General features: G+C 40.5%; 1 protein-coding gene across 2 annotated transcripts in view; it reads left to right on the top strand.

Moving 5' to 3' along the window:
* The first annotated feature begins 4,209 nt into the window (after positions 1 to 4,209).
* The window catches only part of LOC148886528 (protein phosphatase 3 catalytic subunit alpha-like), a 30,587-nt gene continuing 13,685 nt past the window's right edge, over positions 4,210 to 21,111 (top strand). Inside the window, exons 1-6 of one of the 2 annotated variants that reach the window (XM_089017038.1) lie at positions 4,210 to 7,016; positions 15,731 to 15,931; positions 18,314 to 18,438; positions 18,524 to 18,635; positions 20,031 to 20,176; positions 20,265 to 20,404. In XM_089017038.1, the coding sequence (XP_088873164.1) occupies positions 6,962 to 7,016; positions 15,731 to 15,931; positions 18,314 to 18,438; positions 18,524 to 18,635; positions 20,031 to 20,176; positions 20,265 to 20,404 (779 nt within the window). In that variant the 5' untranslated portion in view covers positions 4,210 to 6,961. The remainder of the gene's footprint in view (positions 7,017 to 15,730; positions 15,932 to 18,313; positions 18,439 to 18,523; positions 18,636 to 20,030; positions 20,177 to 20,264; positions 20,405 to 21,111) is intronic. The other variant, XM_089017037.1, reaches the window with a different exon arrangement.

Genomic DNA, 21,111 nt, shown 5'->3' on the forward strand with positions numbered 1-21,111 from the left:
ATAATTAATATATATATAATTAATTGTTAATACATTTCCGAACTCAAATGTGAATCATTTCCGTAAATAGTGAATGAGTTAATTGACTTTTAGACAATAACGCGCATGGAGAAATCAACCTCCCCTCGACCCACCCACCCCCCACCCCACCCCACCCAGAGCTTCCGTCATTCTTTCGCCTAAAAGTCCAGTCCGCCTCTTTGGACCGTCCCGGACGCTTGGCAGGCGTTCAGCCCAAGTGTGTGGACATGACACCGCCAGGGCGGCAGAGATTTTCCTTCGTTTTCTCTCCTTCCCGATCGCAGACTGGCTGACATTGGCTAGAAAGTGGAGCAGCTCGTCAGGGACAATCAATGAGAATCGATCGAGCCGATGCGATGGAGGCTCCAGTGTTCGAACAGAGAGAGGGGGGGAGAGGGTGTTAGAGGGGGGTACCAACCGTGACAGTGGCCAACCAACCTCCCTGCAAACAAATATTCTCTGTGGCTCGTAAACATGACACTCACTTGGCAAATACTAAAGTCAAAGGCCACCGAGTGCGTAATTACGCGCAGGCGTCGCTTTCCAAACGCGCTCACAATAAAATGCAGTCTCGCCGCCGCCTAACGGGTTCAACGTGTTAGTGGGCGTACAGCGATTAAAAATTATTCGTGTACCGTTCTCGGTTCCAATTTGATACAAACGAGCTCTTTCACAATATGCCAACTTATTTCCCCAATAAAATAATGACATCGCCAACGTTTACCGCCATTTCATTATTAAAAATGAGAACACTATTTGAATATGAACCAATGGGATCCTACATTTCATTTAAAAGCGGCTTTTAAAACTCTCAAGGACACTTAACTCTATTTATAACCAACTAACTCTTTTTTAACTATTCCAGATATATATATATAATCTCATTCACTTATTTCAAATTTAAGCTTAAAGATTGTGAAAATTATTTACAAGAAATAACCATTTCCCTCTTTATATATACGTAAATCAATATGTATTGTATTATACTGTATTCAGCTAAGGATGCCAGAATGTAGGCAGAACAATAACATATTCTTCCACCAGATGGCGGAAGTTACATCATGAATACGGGACATTTTCTTTGTTTTTGTTTCTTTTTCCTACTGTAAAATATGTGGCATGTCCATGGATTCACTGCAATGATGCAAATATAGAAACTTCACATGAACATGTCAGCGGTAGTAGGAAATACAGTAATCCCTTGTTTTTCACTGTTAACTCATCCGCTGCCACACATGTGCAAAAAATGTGTCCACTCCAGTGCCAGGGTTTTTGTCATTATCACTCAAATTCCAGGATTCACAGAATATTGAGTTTTGGAACTACATAAACTAAAAGGCACAGCAAGTGCTGAAGAATAAATGACGCTCTGTGTCTTTGTGTTGTCATATTATTTGTTATTTAGTTTATTTTATTTATTTTTTTGGTCTTTTGACTTTTGTTTATGTAGAGGCTACATAATTTATGTACTACATTGTAGACATTAGTAAGAAATATTGTGCTAAGTCTATTCTCTTTGTCATACCGTAAAATTGCTATCTAGCTGGCTCGCTATCAGCTATCTATTGGCTTGCTAGCTAGTGTTCTATCTATTTGTTCTACTATTGATTTTGAGTTACTTCCGGGTTGAGTGAACCCCCAGAAAAACTTATCCTGTGACTGCAAAGTGACCTTGAGAGTTTTGAACAGTGATTATAAATGAAATGTATTATTATTATTATTATTATTATTATTATTATTATATTATTATTATTATCATTAGTAGTAGTAGTAGTAGTAGTATTACTATTATAAACATGCAGCATAAGAAACCTTAGAAAAAATAGTTAATTCCTAAATTATATGGGTCAGGAGTTATATGAGCTTGAAATGAGGGCAGCTGTCCAAAATACAGTGCAATACCTACATATTGGTTTATTCGGGAATTGAAAATGTGACATTGAGCGTCATTCCCTAATTTATTTGGGTTTTGTTTTTTCATGCTTGGGTGCCGATGAAGCGCTGGCCATTGCCTCTGGCAGTGTTTTTTTTTCCACAAAGGGGCAGCATTTCCCTTTTTTCCGTGTTTGCGCTTTGTTCCAGCTTCAGCTATTGTTAAAGCGGTATATAAACCAATATGTATGTATGTATTGCATTGTATTTTTGACAGCTGCCCTCATTTCAAGCTCATATAACTCCAGACCCATATAATTTAGGAATTAACTCTTTTTTTAACTTTTTTTTTTCCTTATGAAAGTTTTAGTCTAATGTTTGTAACACTGTATTGAATGTTTATGTTGTCTTAAAACTCGATATTCTGTGGGTCCTGGAATTGGAGTGACAATGACAAAAACCCTGGCACTGGAGTGGGCACATTTTTGCACATGTCTGGCAGTGAATGAGTTAATTGCTTTTACTGGTCACACTTCGTCGCAGAATATGATATTTTAAACCTGAAAAAAATGAGTACATTTAAAATACGTCGTTTTCCAAAAACAAAATCTAAAGTTTTAACGGCCGTTATTCATTCCATAAGACCTGCAGATAATGTAACCATAGTTTCTTTCTTGGAATTACAGATCAACATTATCTCCTTTCGGCATCCACATGCAATTTATAATGTCAAATTTGTCTCCTTCATTGTGACTTTTATCCGAGCTTAGGAAAAGAGGAATCTGACATTGTTAAGGGAGAAAAAGCAAAAGACGAGTCATGCGTTGACGGGTAAGAGCAGCTAGCTGTGACTCTCGGACGTGCTGCGTTGGGTGCAGTGAACCCCGCAGGCTGCAGCCACACTCGCTTCTTTGTTGTTTTGGTTGTGCGCAGCGAGGCACGGTACTTTCCTGAGCCGGGGAGGCAAGATCACTGTTGCGTGGCCTCCATCCCCAGCTGCACACATGACCGGCGCCGTAGGAAAACCCCCTGACCGCGGCTCAGGGGAGGTCTATCAGGGACGGACGGAGGGAGCGGAGAATGTTGTCGAGCATGTTAACTGCATGTAATCATTTCATAGAACCTAGGTAGCTTCGCGTTTTGTTGTTTCAATCTAATGCACAACATCTCTCAGGTTTCCTTTGTTTCTCATCCTTTAACCTTTAACGTTGATGACCTCTGACCTACTGACATTACTGCGTCTTTGATCCTCGGGTCCTTTTCTATCATAGAGCGGGTTTCCGTTTAACTCATTCATCGCCAGACGATGTGCAAAAACGTGTCCACTTCAGTGCCGGGGTTTTTGTCATTGTCATTCGAATTCCAGGACCCAGAGAATATTGAGTGTTAGGACTACATAAACAGTCAATGCAGCGTAAGAAACCTTATACTCTCTTCTTTCATCAGACAAAAATAGGTATTTCCTAAATTATATTGGTCTGGAGTTATATGATCTTGAAATATGGGCGTCTTTACAAAATACAATGCAATACTTACATAGTCTATATAGCGCTTTAACAATAGCTGAGGCTAGAACAAAGTGCTAACATGGAAAAAAGGGAAATGCTACCCCTTGTGGAAGGGAAAAATATTACCAGAGGCCATGGCCAGCACTTTATCAGCACCCAAGCAAACAAAAAAACCCGTTTTACGTCACATTTTCAATTCACGAATACATTTGTGAATGGCAGTGAATGAGTTAATGTCGGAATATTAGATATTCAGTCTAAAATCTAAGCAGTATAATCATACTGTAGCTATATACATACTAATAGAAAGGGCACATCATCTGCATGTAAACATCTCATAAGGGAAATTAATTAAAAAAAATACACATATTCTGTAGCCACAAGGGGACATAAGTCTTCTTGTGCCGGTCCCAAGCCCGGATAAATACAGAGGGTTGTGTCAGGAAGGGCATCCGATGTAAAAGCTTGGCCAAAACAAACATGCGAATCAAACCTCTGAAGATGGAGGACACTGATTCGCTGTGGCGACCCCTTGAAGGGGAAAACCGAAAGGAAAAGAAGACGTGAATAACGATTGAGAAAAAAACTGTAATATGCATGCCAGGCCACTAGTTGGCGACCACAATTTTTTTAAAGGAAGCACAACGCGCAAAGCTGTCATCAATTAACATATCCAACGTAGTGTGACAACAAAATAAAATAGTCAATGTACGTTTTGAGGGAAAGCGCAAGTCGGTTTTATTTATATGACACATTTCAAACACAAGACACAACATCTAGAAGCAAATACAAAAGTTTATGACATTCAGAAGCAAATGAGAGAATGCAACAATATGTGAATAAAATGAACATAGGTTGACAAAATTAAAATATATCAACACAAATCATATCAAATTGAATCGAATGACGTTTCTTTGGGCGGGGGGTCAAATATATGACGCGAGTTCGTAGCAACACTGCTAGCCTTCATCATACGATGTTGGATGATGCCCACTTAGTGCACCATTAACTCCAACTGCTTTGCCAATGCGCCATGCCAGTAACAACAGAATCCATAAATACCGCTGCCAGTCATTAAACACTTTTATGACCTTTTTTTAAAGAATGGTTTTAAATAGTTATTGACACTTGCTAGTCGCTCATTAGTGGCACAATTTGGTTGTCATGAAAAGTATGACGCGAGGGGCAGTTAAAATGCTGATTTGGACGTGAGACATAATGCAACTTGGTCACATGCTGTTCTCATCCGCTAGCTTTGTTCAGGTTTATCAGGCCAGGATTATATTGGCACCTTCAAGGACGCGATGTAATATTGGACATTGGCATCAGCCAAGTCCCAAAAGCAGCGGCATGAATCATTATCGGGCAGTTTGATTTTTTTTCTCTTCCCCTCGCATAACATCACATGCAACTCTGAGTTCCAAATTGCGGAGGCTGTCTTTCTGATGAGCAACCCTGCCACCATTTTGAGAGATTTGTTACTCATCCAAAGCGCTCATCACATGCTCAGCCTCCTCATTCAAGTTGTCACCCGTTGTGGGATCAAGTGCACAAAAGTATGATTGGATACTAACGATTGTCTGGAATGATGGAAGGCTTAGTTGCAAAAAAAAAAAACTCACGGTACCAAAATGTTCACAGTGGCATTAACAGAGCGACGGCGTCATCTAGTGGTGATTTTTGACAATAGACATTTTCAATTTGGGCTGATTGTTCAACAACCTATATGCTGCTGCTCACCTTTTCAGCATCGGAGCTACTTTTGAAACGACCAAATCAAAATAATCTACCCATTATATTTGTATTGAGAAATATATTGCGGATTCTTGCAATTTATTTTGATGGACGACCGCATATGTTGCACAACACTACATAATTATGTACATTTAGGCCATTAACTGAGCTCACTATAATAACTGGCAGATGATACAAACACACTTTGAAAATGTCATTGTGAAAAAAGTCCTCCCATTCCGTATAAAAGGGATTTTTTTCTTCTTACTTGGTCCAGCTCCCCCACTCATTGTTATACTCTATTTTACATTTAAAAGGAAAAAAAACAGCGAAAAATTATATATAACTAAAGGCTAGCTTGTTAACTTTGCAATGCTCGGGGGCATGGTTTGACTGTGAGATCTGATTGGTTATCTGGTGTATCAATCAAGTGAAGGGATGGCTGATAGGCTGACGTCTCGTTATTTTTCAAAACAAGTCAACGTTATTTGTATAGCGTCAGTTCATCGTCATAATAATAATTTCATAATTTATACTAAACACATTTTATTTCTAACCGTCTTTCAAACATTCAAGTTTTAAATGAATCTGTTGAACCTTTCACTTCCAAATCCTGGGGTGCAGACGTCATTGAGTCACTCTTTTAGATTTGGCGTAACAATTTGTAACTGAGCATTTTAAGTAAAAACAGGAGTGATATTGGTGGGATATTTGTACAAAAAAAGACTAAATTACCTCTGAAGATGGAGGACTGATTCGCTGTGGCGACCCCCGACGGGAAAAGCCGAAAGGGAAAGAAGAAGAAGAAGAATGGGGAACCAAAAGTCCAGAACATCCGTGTTCGTTGTACCTAACTTTCAGCAATTATATCAAATTAGTCATTAAAACATTTTTCTCAACCGAAAAACATCGATAATTAAGGTTCAGTATATGTAACATGTGTTCGAAAAAAAATGGGTCAATTTGTTTGGAATCCTGTCCCAGTCCGTCGTCGTATATATGGCACCCCCGCGTGGTAATATCTGGATATTGCAACTCATTTTCCAAACGTATCAATAACATGGCTGTCAAAAGTCGTTTATCAACTACAGTCCAAATCACGACATCGTCGATACTTCCGATTATATTCACGTCCAATATATTTCTGTATTTACATTTCATTCTATAGTAAGTTCAAAAGGTTGATGTCATGAAACAACGCATGCTCGTTTATAAACAAAGTCACGTGACGCCCTCGTAGTTCTCGAAGGGTCTCGCGTTTTATCGCGAACATAGAATGTTGACAAAATATTGCTCAAAAGTTCGGAAGGATGGGTTCATCCCCCTTGAGAGTGATTTTGTGTGAGTGTGTGCGTGCGTTTGTGCGTGCGTGTGTCTGTGTATGCGCGCGTACTCGCGCGCGGGGGCAGCCCCTTCGGAAGGGATGCATCAGGCAGGCGGTCTGCTGAAAAATTTGCGTGGGAGTTCCCTTCAAAGCCCCCTCCCTCTTCCTCCCTGACGGTCTCTCCCTCCCTCTCCTGTGCATCCTCCCCCACAGAAGCAGCGGCAGCAGCAGCTTAGCCCCGCATCCAGCTTCCTCCAGCATCCAGCATCCCCACCCGAGCCCGGGAAAGAAGCAGCGTCAAAGTCCCCCTACCGTGGCACAGCCTCTCCCGATCCACGGAGGAGAAAGTGGAAGAGGGGGATAGAGGGGGAACTCATCCTCACCATCCGAGTGATGCCACAGCATCAACTGCATTCACAGCAGCAGCAGCGCTGAGAGTTGATCTCGTATTTCAGCGCATTTGGGAGAGAGGGAAGCGTTTACAGAAAGCCGCAAACTGCCCATGAAGATGTCCAACGCTGACATCGTCCTAAACGCCGCCGATCGGGTGGTGAAATGTGAGTAGGAAGACCCCCCATCCCCTGTCTCCCTCACACCCCCCATAAAAAGCCTTCATTTTGCCTTGAGATATTACATAACATCTTAGTTTTTTTGCTTCTTGTACCATGGCGTGAACGTGGCCTCTATTTTTTTCCCTCCCTCTCGATCAACGTAGTCGTGCATCCGTGGTGCATTCGTGGCCGTCAAGTTGTCTGTTTTTTTTAATGTTGACAAACAATCCTATTTTCTAGCTAGCCTACACCAACTCTGAGTGCGGCTACGTAGGCTGCGATGGGCGTATAAATTTTAAAAACGCAATCATGTATTTTTTATGTTTGTTCTCAAGCTGTCATCATTTGAATGTGTCTTAGCTCCGTGGCCGGGAGGGAGGTTGGTGGGAGTGTGGGAGGGGGATTTGAGGGTGTTGGGGGGGGGGGGGGGGGGGGTAACAGCTGAATGTTGAGATCCTGCTCCAAGATGGGGCAGTGATGCAGCAGGATTTTAACGGGGTGCAAGAATAAGAAGGTAGCATGGAATTAGAAACTAACAATATTAACTAACAATAATCGACTCATATTTATTGTATGCTAATCCAAACAAAGTCTGATCAATTGAGGATGATGAAGCAACCACAGTTGTGCCATAACTCATTTTATCCATAGCTCAGGGTACGCTAATGTATTCACCAGCCTTATTAGCGCGATAGCTGTGCAGCTCACTCAGGATCAGCAACTTTTGCACTTGAGGTGACAAAGTGTATAAAGAACGGTCTGAAATTTAAATGGCGGCCATGTAAATATTCCATGTCCATGTTTCTCCATCTTTTTACAAGAACGGCTTAAAAAAAAAAAACTTAACACTTCGTGACGATTTGAATCAATGCCCGAATCGCATCGTTTGTTATTGCCATGCTATCACGCGGGCTACCCTAGATTCTAACTTGTGCATTTCATCACACAGTTGCTGACACATCGTTATATTTGTGCTGGAGGCGCATGATTCATCTGTGTAGAATCCCCTCAATTTGATGTTTTGCAGAAACATTGTCTCATTAAATCCTCCATTGCTTCAAAGTAGCAATCGGTTGAGGCCATCGTGGGTTCCAGTAGATAAGTCCTGTCAAAACAAATAAATAAAATAAAAAAATGTGCCTCACTGTGGTGCGAGGAATGGTGATGCATCTTAGTCTGGGGGCTCTTGGGAAGCTACTGTTTATAAATAAAGGTGTTGTAATCAAAAAATGTTTAGATTCCGATTTGATTGACACTGCTTAAGATGGACATGTATTTGTTTAACAATGTTTAATATGGCAATTGTAGTATAAAATTGTGACACTGTAAAGAGACAGTATATTCATTAAAAAAAAAATAATAATAATAATGCATTTCATTTATAAGCACCTTTCAAAACTCTCAAGGACACTTTACACTCGCAGGATTTTTTTTTCTGTGGGTGAGCAGCGGCAGCCACACGCACCAGCATTCACTCCCGGAACTAAATAAATCAATATGTATGTATTGTATTGTATTTTCTACAGCTGCCCCCATTTCAAGCTCAGATAAGTCAGACCCATATAGCTTAGGTATTAACTTTTTTCTGATGAAAGAAGAAAGTCTAAAGTTTCTAAAGCTGAATCGAATGTTTCCTTGAGAGCTTTGAAAGGCGCTTAAAATGTACTGTATTATTATTATTATTATTATTATTATTATTATTATTATTATTATTGTTATTATTGTTATTATGTCGTCCTGAAACTCAATATTATATGGGTCCCTGGCACTGTAGTGGACACATTTTTGCACATTTTCTGGCAGTGTAGGAGTTTAAAAAATGGCGATTAAGACATCATTACTTATATTCATATTGTCTGCCTTACCAATTCCGAAATAAGGAAATCTCTTTACCCCGTCATTATTTTTCACAGGGCACCTTTTTAATGTTTTATTTTAATTGGATTGGATTGGATTGGATTGGATTTGCCTTTATTAATCCATTTATTTACCATATTTTCCAGTGTATAAGGCGCACTGGAGTATAAGTTGCACTCCCAATGAATGGTCTATTTTCATTTGTTTTTCCATATATAAGGCACACCGACTATAAGGTGCGCCTTCAATGAATGAAAAAAGGTTTCCCAAATATACAGTATAAATATATTAAAGTTTTCCAAATATAAGGCACACCACATTATAAGGTGCTATAGTGGAGGCTGGGATTCCACACTACTTCCTCAACAGAGGGAAATCGAGTCGTGGCTGCTGACAGTAGTTGCAAGACCTGTTGTGGCTTCACATACAAGCCGCATCTGCGTATAAGGCGCAGGGGCATCTTTTAAAGAAAATGAAAGATTTTGGGTGCGCCTTATACACTGGAAAATACTGTATGCTATTTTTATTTTTGCTGTTGTACAGAATGCTAGTTCATATGTCATGACCCTGATAGCATCATAGACCAAATAATATTTATTTTTGGACAATTCCTTAGCAGGCACGTGGGTATAATGACTATAATTTGGTAACAATACATTCAAATGGATTTATTCATTTATGCTTTCAAGCTAATGATATACAGTACTGTTCGAATGTATTATTTTTCATTCTAATTCAAACAAACAAAGATTTGATATCGCACTTTTTTTACGTTTGAGGTCTGTCCTCCCAGTTTCGTTTCAAAAAACAAATTTTACGACTACTTCCGTCTGGAAAAGCTAAAGATGGCAACAAAAAGCACCATTGTGTCACTTAGGTGATAAAAGTAGATGATTTTGATTGGTGGAGACGGTTGTTGTATGCGGGCCCTGTGTAGCTAACTACTGACGACAAGCCAGTTATTTTTATCCCCCCCAACTGAAAGTACAAGTTCATACCATCTCTTATTTCTATCGCACATCCTTAATGTGACAGAAGAAAGAGAATCTGAATGCATTATCTGCTGGCCTGTGCACTTTGTTTTGCAAGAGGACTGTCGTCACTATGGTGCGGGGAATGGTACTTCTGAGGGGTTCTTAGTGAAGGCGTTTTAATCAAAAGTAGGTCAAGTAGGTCATTATGAAGCAATATGAAGGTACATTCGAAACATGTCAATCCTTCGCCCTAAAAAAAGGAAATAGGTCTGAATTCAACTCCGTGTCCTAAGTGTCTTTCTATGAAAGTGTCATTCATGGTTATAAACCATCCATTGGCGTTCTTAGCTTGACTGGCATCCTGTGCAATTCCCTTCACCCGCCCCACCATCTCACCATCTCTTTTGATTTATTTTTTTTTTAATCTCATATTCGCTTATATCGACCGTATCCAAGCTTTATAGTGGAATCTCTTCGATAGAGAGAAACTCCATGACAGGACAGAAATTGTCAATACACGCCCCCCCCCCCATGTGGACACTATCAATTCAATCTCGTCATGATCCAGGAACTGTGAGACATATTAGTCTGAGAGGCTCTTAGTAAGCTTCTGTGTGTAAATGAAGGCGTTTTAATTAAAAACGGGTTAAGTAGGTCATTATGAAGCAATATTAAGATGCATTGGAAACATGTAATTTCTCTGTCTAAAAAGAAGGAAATATGAATATATTATTATTATTATTATTATTATTATTATTATTATTATTATTTATTATTATTATTATTATATATTTTTATTGTTATTATATATTTTTATTATTATTTATTAAGGCTTCATTCATAGTTATAAACTATCCAGTGGCGTTCTGAGCTTGACTGGCATCCTATGCAATTCCCCCCACCACCCCACAATCCCTTTTGTGATTTTATTTTATTTTATTTTTTTATCACAAATGAGTTTTAATCTACCGTATGCAAGCTTTAAAGTGGAATCTCTTTGTCAAAGGGAAACTCCGTGACAGGACAGAAATTGTCAATACACGCCCCAAAATAGACCCTATCAATAGTCATAATGCAGGAATGGTACATTGAAAACATGTATTTTTTTGCTCTAAAAAGAAGAAAATATGTCTGAATTTAACAGTGTCCAACATTTTTACTATTATTGTTTTTATTTTTAGTTTTTTATTATTAATTAAGGTGTCTTTCATGGTTATTAACCAGTGGTGTTCCTAGCTTGCCTGGCATCCTATGCGATTCCCTCCAACCCACCTCACCATCCCTTTTGTAATTTTTTTAAAAACTGTTATTCTCAAATGAGGTTTTATCTCCCGTATGCAAGGCTTAAAGTGGTCACTAGGAAAACTCCACGACAGGCCATAAATTGTCAATATGCACCCCCCAAGTAGACCCTATTAATCGTCATTATCCAGAAATAGTCACATTTTGCTATTCACATTTGATTCCTCCCTCACGCATCACATGTCAATGATATTAAGTTGCGAACGTCTACCTTCGTTAATTGCTTCTCTCGAAAGCTAACGCTGTCTTATTCGACGTAACCAAGAAGCCATTCAGCATTTCCCTACCCAACTCAAAATTGCTCATTAGCAACGCAACGCCGCATTATAGCGACTTTAACCCACAAACACGTCACTTGACAGCGGCCCGAGTTGAAACTCCTCAATTAGGCCGCAAATGCAGAAACAACAGTTAATTTCCTTTTTTTTTCATGCAGCAGCAGCGCGTATGAGAATGCCAAATGTAGTTTTCTGCATCGGCGCTGGCTCAACTCCAACAGTCAGCTGCTGCTTGCTTCTGCTGCTGCTGTTGCCCGGCAACATGCAGTATTTCATAGTTTGACTCCGTCGCTTGGGCGCTGAGCTTGGAGTCAGTTTATTTCGCCTTTTCACTGTACATCGGGCTGTGTGTTTGTATGTGTTGTACAATATAAACATTGTGTCTATCTGGGTTCTTTTTCCGTAAGGGGATTCATGAAAATATGAAGTTGTGTATGTACAGTATGTCGCCGATCTGCAGGTACTAAATACAGTGATACCTCGGCTTACGAACGCTTTAGCTCACAAACTTTTCACCTTACGAACATTAAATTCGCAAGAATATAATCTTGCCATACAAACTAGTTTTCGGCGGATGAACCAAACCAGAGAGCGCCACTGGCGGACTAGTCTTCCACACCTCCTTTGAGTGCAGACATGGTTTGCTATCGAGTGGAGTACTTCATCTATTATGGGACCGAAAAAGACCCCACCACAGGCTAGTGTTCAGCTAAAGAGGACACAAAACAAAATTACGGTCGAGCAGAAGAAGTAGATTATCGAAAAACACGAATGAGGTGTGCGTTTGTGTGAGTTAGCGTCCCAATACCAGTATGCTAAGTCGACCATTGCTACGTGTAGCCAAGGTTGTTTCTGTGTTGTCTAAGCAACTGTCTCAGGCAATAGCAGAGGTTGAAAAACATCTGTTGATTTGGATTAATGAAAAGCAGCTAGCAGAGGACAGTGTGAGTGTGGGTATTATTGCCGAGAAAGCACGGCAACTTCACTCGGATATCATCAAGAGGCAACCTGGAAGTTCGTCATCCATTGACAACTACCATCACCAAGGTAAATAAAATAATAATAATAATAATAATAATAGTCACAGGATATATTTTTCTGTGGGCGAGCAGCGGCAGCCACACGCACCAGTGTTCACTCAAAATAACTCAAATAGATGGATAGCTAGCGAACAGCTATCTAATAGATATCTAACCAACTAGATAGATAATAGATAGCCAGATAGCCAGCTAGCCTGCTAGATCGCTAAAAGACAGAAAATGGATGGCAAATAGCTAATAGTCCAACTTCCAACGCTTGTGCACGTCTGTGTGCGGACAATGTGTGCCGCTAATGTGTCAAAGCGCACATCGCCATCACAGATACACACTGCACCCTGCAAACATTTTTTTTCTTCCCCCTTTCTCCTCTTCCTCCTCCTCCAATTAAAAACACTTGCTGCCGCTTGCCTCATTATCCCGGGAGCGGCGGCTTTGAGAGTTCTCATTCATTGTTAAAGAACATGTTGATCACGTTCGCTTTAAAGGACAACCGACGTCTCCGGACAAGTTGTGTCCATAATTTGTAAAATTGCTTCAAATGACTTCTACTGAGCGTATTTTAATAAGATTCCACCGCATATAGCTATATTTTACGTTTTAAGACTCACGCTGAATATTCAGGAAGTTTTGTTTTTAAGTTGGTGACGAGTCCTTACGTGACATCACTAAAGGAACGCCCCTGACCGAAAAAAAGACACATTGTAGCAGTCCTTCCATCACGTCAATGTATTTTGTTGTACTTGTTTGGTCTGACAACCTCGTGTTCCATCCAAAAGCCGCCAGAAGAGGGCGTCCAAGATCCATATAAGGAATTTATCAGCCTGTGGAAACGGAGGTAGCCACAGGAGGTCGCCATTTTGTGCCTCTTTTTTTGGGTGAGACATTTCCCCCCAATGTTGCCTCAAAATGGCACGAAATACATTCTTTAATCGATTGCAAACATGTATGCTTTCCTCTTCAGAACTATTTGAATCATATTCATAACTGGATGTGTAACAAGAAAGCATATTCTCCGAATCTGAAGCCATTGTTTTGATTCTGCAGCAATGCAAGATGTCTTGGCGTGATGTCACGAACTGGGGGCGGGACTTTCTGAAAATGCCCAATTCGCAGCTCATTTTTTTGCAGATTTTGGACACTTTAAGTAATTTTTATTGGTGTTTTGCATTTGACTAAAAATATCATCCTGCGTGTTTTGGGTATTTTAGATGCTATAAAACGTTTTTCTGATGCCAGTTAAAAAACAAAAAAGTGACGTCGCTTGTCCTTTAAGCTTTGAGGCACGTTCCTTTTTTCTTCGTTTTTGCTTGGAACCGCCCAAAGGCCCCACCAAGCTCGTCTATGCGGGGCTCAAATCTACCAGGCGACTTGGTGAACATTACCAGTGTAGGAATTTGCAACTTTGCAATCATCTGTCTTATTTTTTTTTCTCCATTAATCTGAATTATTTACAGCGGCTTCGTGTAAAAAGAGTCTCTCCGTTAAGCCTGATGATCTATAGATTAACGTCAATTCGCAGAGCCTGAAAGCTCGTGGTCACAGCCCCCGGGGATCAACCCCCACATCAGATGAATAACCTTTTCGTGACATGGAATAATGATCTCTTTTTCACATTTTCACAGCCGGTTTGTAGCGCTAAGTGACTAGCGTATATTCATGGCCATTAGATTCTGCATTCCAGGGAATCTTTTGGTGCTTTTTTGAGCTTTGTAATGGGACATTTCGGTGCTGTTGGACAGTCTGTGGCTGAATTGATGCATGGCTTGAGTAGCCCGCGATGAGACGAGAGCACCAATGCATATATTGGACTGCCGCAGCTTGGAATTGAAGCGGATTTACTGTATGTGGGACAGGAAATGTGAGGCAGTCTCTTTTCAGCAATGGATGCTACAGCTTTGAGTTTGATTTCACCATTTAGCTTGTAGCGGATGTGTTGCACATTTTACCATGACGTCCCCGATCCACTGGTGAAAAGGACGCCTTGATCCTCTCCTGTTTCATCTAGAACTACTTCATGCAACAAAGAAATGGCAGAAAGTGCTTAAGACAGACTGAATGTCTCTGCCTCATGTGTTCTGTCACATTATTTGTTATTTAGTTTTTGTTGTTGTTGTTTTGACTTCAAGATGGTGCCGCGAGAGTGTCTACCTTTACAGCAGCTCCTGTATTTTGTTTTTCTGCTTCTTCCTTTCATTTCCTCTTACTTTCATAACTTTGCTGCTGTGAAATGTAAATTTTCTCCACTGCGAGACTAATAAAGGCTAATCCAATTCGATAAATAACGCGATGGTGAATTGTTGTGTGTTGCACCAAGACTACTATTTGATACTAGTTGACACAAATTCACAGCAGACAAATCAGCCCATTTCCAATTGAGCTTGGCCGCCATCTTGTGCATTTTCTGGGACGCTACATTGGAGTCCAGACACCTCAAAATGACACGGAATAAATTATTTAATCGATTGCAAACATTTATGCTTTCCTCTTCGGAACTATTTGAAGCATATTCATAACTGGATGAGTAACAAGAACGCATCTTCTCCGAATCTGAAGCCATTGTTTTCATTCTCGAGCAAGGCAAGCCATCTTGGCGTGACATCAAGAAAAAGGGGGAGTGTCCTTCTGAAACTGAAACTTTCTGAGGTCATTTTGAAGTAGTTTTGGGACACTTTAACTCATTTTTATTGGTGTTTTTCATTTGACTAAAAATATCAGCCTGCGTGTTCTGGGTGTTTTAGATGCTATAAAACGTTTTTCTGATGTCAGTTCGGAAACAAAAAAATGGTGTCGGTTGTCCTTTAATGTTCTGTTTATTTTAAGGTGTTTGTAATCTTTTGCCATCACCTTTTTATACCAAGTGAAGAAAGCAAGCCATTCAAATATCGAAAATATATAGCTTTGGTCATGCACGAGTAGCTAAAGGAAGTATCAGGCAGTCTATTTCAATACCTGTCACCATATGAAAAACAAATCTTTACTTCTACGTATTCGAAAATAAATTATCGTGCCAGCCGTACCTTTGAATAATTTACTATTTGGGTCCGCAAATGGATTTATTGTCCTTATGCATATTAAACAAGCCATATTTTTAGAATACATTGCACACGCCGCATACAACAAATGTATGTCGCTACTGCCTTTGGCAAAAAAAAAAAAGGTTTTCCGCATGGTTATCCGTCTCGCTCACTCTCGAGTGGAGTTTGCGGCGAGTCTTTGCGTCTTTGGAGTCATATTGATTTTGATGTCCCATGTGTCTGTTGTTTCCCTAGCTGTCCCCTTCCCCCTAAGCCACCGCCTTACCATGAAGGAAGTGTTTGACTGTGAAGGGAAACCTCGAGTGGATCTCCTCAAGGCCCACCTTACCAAGGAGGGCCGTGTGGAAGAAGCCGTGGCATTGCGGATCATCAATGAAGGAGCGGCAATCTTGCGCCAGGAGAAAACCATACTGGACATTGAGGCGCCTGTCACAGGTAGTTTTGACATTACGTTTGTCCCATCTCAGGGAAAATGTCCTCAGTGCTGTATACCCGTGGTCCCCAACACCCGATCAATCAATACCGGGCAGCAGACCGGTACACAATGAATTATTTATTTATTTTTTTGTTAACTCATTCACTGCCAGACTATATGCAAAAATGCTCATTCATAATCATTTGTAAAAATATGTCCACTCCAGTGCCAGAGTTTTTGTCATTTTCACTCAAATTGCCAAACCCACAGAATATTGAGTTTTAGGACTACATCAACATTTAATACAGCATAAGAAACCTTAAACTTTTTTCTTTAATCAGAAAAAAATTGTGTTAATTCCTAAATTAAATGGGTCTGGAAAAAGTGTGGGAATGTGGGAATGCCGCTCCACGTTATATTTTCAATTCCCGAATAAATTTGGGGATGGCAGTGAATGAGTTACACGAGTCGCGGTGTTTTATTTTGAAACGTCTTTTATTTTGAAACAACCGGATTTTCGTCTCTGTTACATCACCTCATTTAGCACCAAAATTTAACTCAAAATTGTCAGGCGTTGACCAGTTTAGAAAAAGTTTGTGGACCACTGCTGTCGACCTTTTAAGCAGCTATGCTAAATCAGGTCCCAATAAGTCTGCTTTGCTGCATCAAGTGTGTGAGATTTTGATGTCTGTTGCAACTACTCGGCGTATTAACTTAAAAGGCGTTTGCAAAAATTGTTGGCTGCGTCTGAGTCTGCGTATGTCTCCCTCTGATCAACCTAAGTTGTGGCCTAGTTTTAGTCTACGCCGAACATGCCAGAAAAGACATTTTTATTCTGGGTGTACAGTCGATATATTTCCTCAAGCTGGGATATTTTTTTCCAGCTTGAAAGGTTGACCAATATATTTAGCTACTCCACTATTTCTCCACTGTGAGACTAATAAAGGCACATCCAATCCAATCCAATCCATCATGTTGACCAAAAACAAGTCATTTTACAAAGAATGGATAGTTCTAAAATTGATTCATTTCCTGCAAACTTTTTGTCGAGTTACCTTTTCATGACAATGATTCCATTTCTCATCTTTGTTGTTCAACTAAAAATGATTTTCACACAAGTTCGGAAACTACGTTTTCGCTCAGGAGAATGAAATATGGATGATGTACCAAATGGTGCACACCAACGCCCATCGCAACGATTGGTCACCTAAATGAAGCTTCAATTGGGTGTCCATTAGGGGGGTCAGATCACACTGAGAGTTTTCATCGAGCAAAAATGGATGTTTGTGCACATTCATGTGTATACGCGACCACATGCGTACGTGTGTGGTCGTGTTTGATTGCTTTAGTCACACAAGCAGTCACCCACGCACATCGCTCCAAGCTCGGAGTGGGCGAAGGCCACTGTGGAGCTGATAGGGGAGACGGGAAAAGAGAGAGAGTTAGCAGAGAGGGGGACAGTTATGAAAAATTGAAGGCCATAAGGAATTGAGATGTTAGTTTGCAATACGGATTCATCCATTGGTCGATCGAGGACAACACAAATGTATATCTAATTTCTTCACAAAAATCATAACATTCCACATAACAGTGAAGTATGAAAGGGGTGAGAAAGCAAAATTAATTCTGGGAGGGGAAAAAAGTGCAGCTGCAAATGGTGACTAAGCAGCGTCCAGTGTACATTATCTGAACTTGAAATGGGGGCGGCTGTACAAAATACAATATCTATTAGCTATCTAGCTGGCTGGCTCGCTCTCTGTTGGCTATATAGATGGCTGGCTGCCTATCTGTTGGCTATATGGCGGGCTATCTATCTATCTATTGGTTATATGGTTGGCTAGCTATTGGCTATGTGGCTAGATAGCTGGCTATCTGTTGGCTATATGGATAGCTCGCTTGCTATTTGAGTCAGGAAACATATTAGCTAGCTAGCTATCTATTGGCTATCTATTAGCTAGCTAGCTAGCTTTCTATCTTTTTGAGTTATTCCGGGTTGAGTGAACGCTGGCGTGTGTGGCTGCCGCTGCTCACCGACAGAAAAACGTATCCTGTGACTGTAAAGTGGCCTTGAGAGTTTTGAAAGGTGCTTTATTATTATTATTATTATTATTATTATTATTATTATTATTATTATTATTATTATTAAATTGTTGTGATCACGCGTGTGATGAACAAAATATCTTTAACATCAGTCTGTGATTCAGATATTTTTAGGCCAGCAGAGAAAGCCTTGCAGGCCCTGCCGGCCCAACACTTTGGGGTGAAAGATGATTCGCTGTTTTGTTTGGATTTCAAAACTAGCTCCATTTTGGCCGATGGGGGAATTTGAAATCATTTCAGGTTTAAAGCGCTTGCAACCTCAAAGCTGATTTAACGTTCATTTTCCTTATATTGTTTTGCAGTTTGTGGGGACATCCACGGGCAATTCTTTGACCTCATGAAGCTTTTCGAAGTGGGCGGATCACCAGCCACGACACGCTACCTGTTCCTGGGGGACTATGTCGATCGTGGCTACTTCAGTATTGAGGTGAAGAAAAATTGGAGAAATGACAACGTATTCTTATAAAATGTCATTTTTTTCCCAACTGTTTTTTTTTTTTTTGTCTCCACAGTGTGTTTTATATCTTTGGTCACTGAAAATCCTCTATCCAAAGACACTATTTTTACTGCGTGGAAATCATGAATGTAGACATTTGACAGAATATTTCACCTTCAAACAAGAATGTGAGTACCCCTCGGTATTCGTTGTGCACAGTGCATTGCATATTTTTTTTCATATTACTTTATTTTCCGAGACGTTTTGAAAGTTGTACGCCCGACGTAAAAGTTGCACGCCCCGAGCGTCCGGGCAGATGTTATTTCAGACACTGGTATAAGGCACAACGTAGTATAAGGCGTACGCCCAATGAATGGTGTATTTTCAGGCGCACCATTAATGAATGAAAAAAAGTTTTCCAAAAATAATATATAAACATTATCCAGTGTATAAAGCACGTCGAAGTATAAGGCGCATCCCCAATGAATGCTCTATTTCCAAACTTTTTCCATATAAAAGACGCACCATAAAGGACTGAAAAAGTTTTCCAAACATAATACACACACACACACACAGGGCGGCTCGGTAGTCGAGTGGTTAGCACACCGGCTTCACAGTGCAGAGGTCGCCGGTTCGCGTCCCAGTCCGGCCTCCCTGTGTGGAGTTTGCATGTTCTCCCCGGACCCGCGTGGGTTTTCTCCGGGTCCTCCGGTTTCCTCCCACACTCCAAAAACATGCATGGCAGGCAGATTGACCACTCCAAATTGTCCCTAGGCGTGAGTGTGATAGTGACTGTTGTATGTCTTTGTGTGCCCTGCGATTGGCTGGCAACCAATTCAGGGTGTCCCCCGCCTCGTGCCCGAAGACAGCTGAGATAGGCTCCAGCAACCCCCGCGACCCTAATGAGGAATAAGCGGTACGGAAAATGAGATATTCACAAACATAATATAAAAAAAAGGAAATATAGCATTCATTGGGGATGCGCCTTATACTCCGACGTGCCTTATACACTGGAAAATGTTTATATACAAAAATTCCCATGTATAAGGCACAACCCCACTGAATGGTGTATTACCAAACTTTTGCCATATGTTATGCGCACCGCCAATGAATGAACAAAGTTTTCCAAACATAATATATAAAAATTGTCCGGTGTATAAGGCACACAGTAGTATAAGGCGCACCTCCAATGAATGGTGTATTTACAAACTTTTTCCACATATAAGGCGCACCATAAATGAATGGAAAAAGTTTTCCAAACATGATATATAAATATATTTTTAAAATCCGCTGTATAAGGCACACCCACAATGAATGGTGTGTTACTAAACTTTTTCTATTTGTAATGTGCACCATCAATGAATGAAAAAAGTTTTCCAAACATAATATATAAAAATTGTCCGGTGCTTTTTCCAAATATGAGGCACACAATGAGAAGGATTGAATGGACTCAAATCACATCAAATTAAGTGTCATTGCATATGTGCCATCCTCCATTTTTCTTTCTTTCATGACCACTGCACGGGTTTTTTCGTGGATCGGAGGCGTCACTTTTGGCTAATTTTCCTTCCTTTGTTCATCAGGTAAAATCAAATATTCGGAGCAGGTTTACGACTCGTGCATGGATGCTTTTGACTGCCTTCCTCTGGCTGCGCTCATGAACCAACAGTTTCTGTGTGTCCACGGCGGACTGTCACCTGAAATACACACTTTAGATGATATTAAAAAGGTAAGACCGCCGCGGGCCATATCGCAGCCGCGAACATATTTTTTTTTCTTTCGTCATTTGAATGTCTGTACCCTCCTGTCATGTTAAGTTGGATCGGTTCAAGGAGCCGCCGGCTTTCGGGCCCATGTGTGACCTGCTGTGGTCGGATCCTCTGGAGGACTTTGGCAATGAGAAAACACAGGAATATTTCAGTCACAACACAGTACGAGGTTGCTCCTACTTTTACAGGTGAGCTCACATCAACCCTGTCTCGAATGAAGCGTCAGTTTGAATTCATTTCTGCAATTCACGCTAATTATTGGACTCCATTGCATCTTCTCCGAGGACCAGAAACGATTCATGCATTCGTGCACAGTTACTGACCATTTGCACCTTGACTACGGTCAGGATCTATCTTTGAGGAGCAGGCTGCAACGTCATTGTCATTTATCCGCCCGTGACATTTTACCAGCGTTGCTATTTTACCGGCATTAGGACGGAAGAAGGAGTCCTTTGGGCTCACATGTGACATTATTGCTTCTTTATGTACAAGAAACGCTTCATAAGCTGAGGCAGAATGATGTGAACAGTCAATTAAATAAAAGCGTATGATCCAATATAATCATCGCAACTTCTATGATACTCGCACGTCTTTGCCAAAATCAATATACCGTATTTTCCGGTGTATATGGCGCACACAAAAGCCTGAATATTCTTCAAAAGATGACCCTGCGCCTTATATGTGAAGTAATATTTAGCCATAACCGGTCTCGCAATGACTCTCAGGAGCCACTGACTCCATTTCCCCCTTGTAGAAGAAGTTGTGGCTAACCCCAGCCTCCACTGTAGCACCTTATACTGTGGTGTGCCTTATATTTTGGACATTTTTTATATACAGTAAAGTCTCGATAGTACTGCTTATTACGATACTATTTCTATGAAAATTTACATGCCGC

This window comes from Hippocampus bargibanti, linkage group LG16, assembly GCF_051943395.1.
Source record: "Hippocampus bargibanti isolate YZ-2025 linkage group LG16, ASM5194339v1, whole genome shotgun sequence".
NCBI lineage: Eukaryota > Metazoa > Chordata > Actinopteri > Syngnathiformes > Syngnathidae > Hippocampus > Hippocampus bargibanti.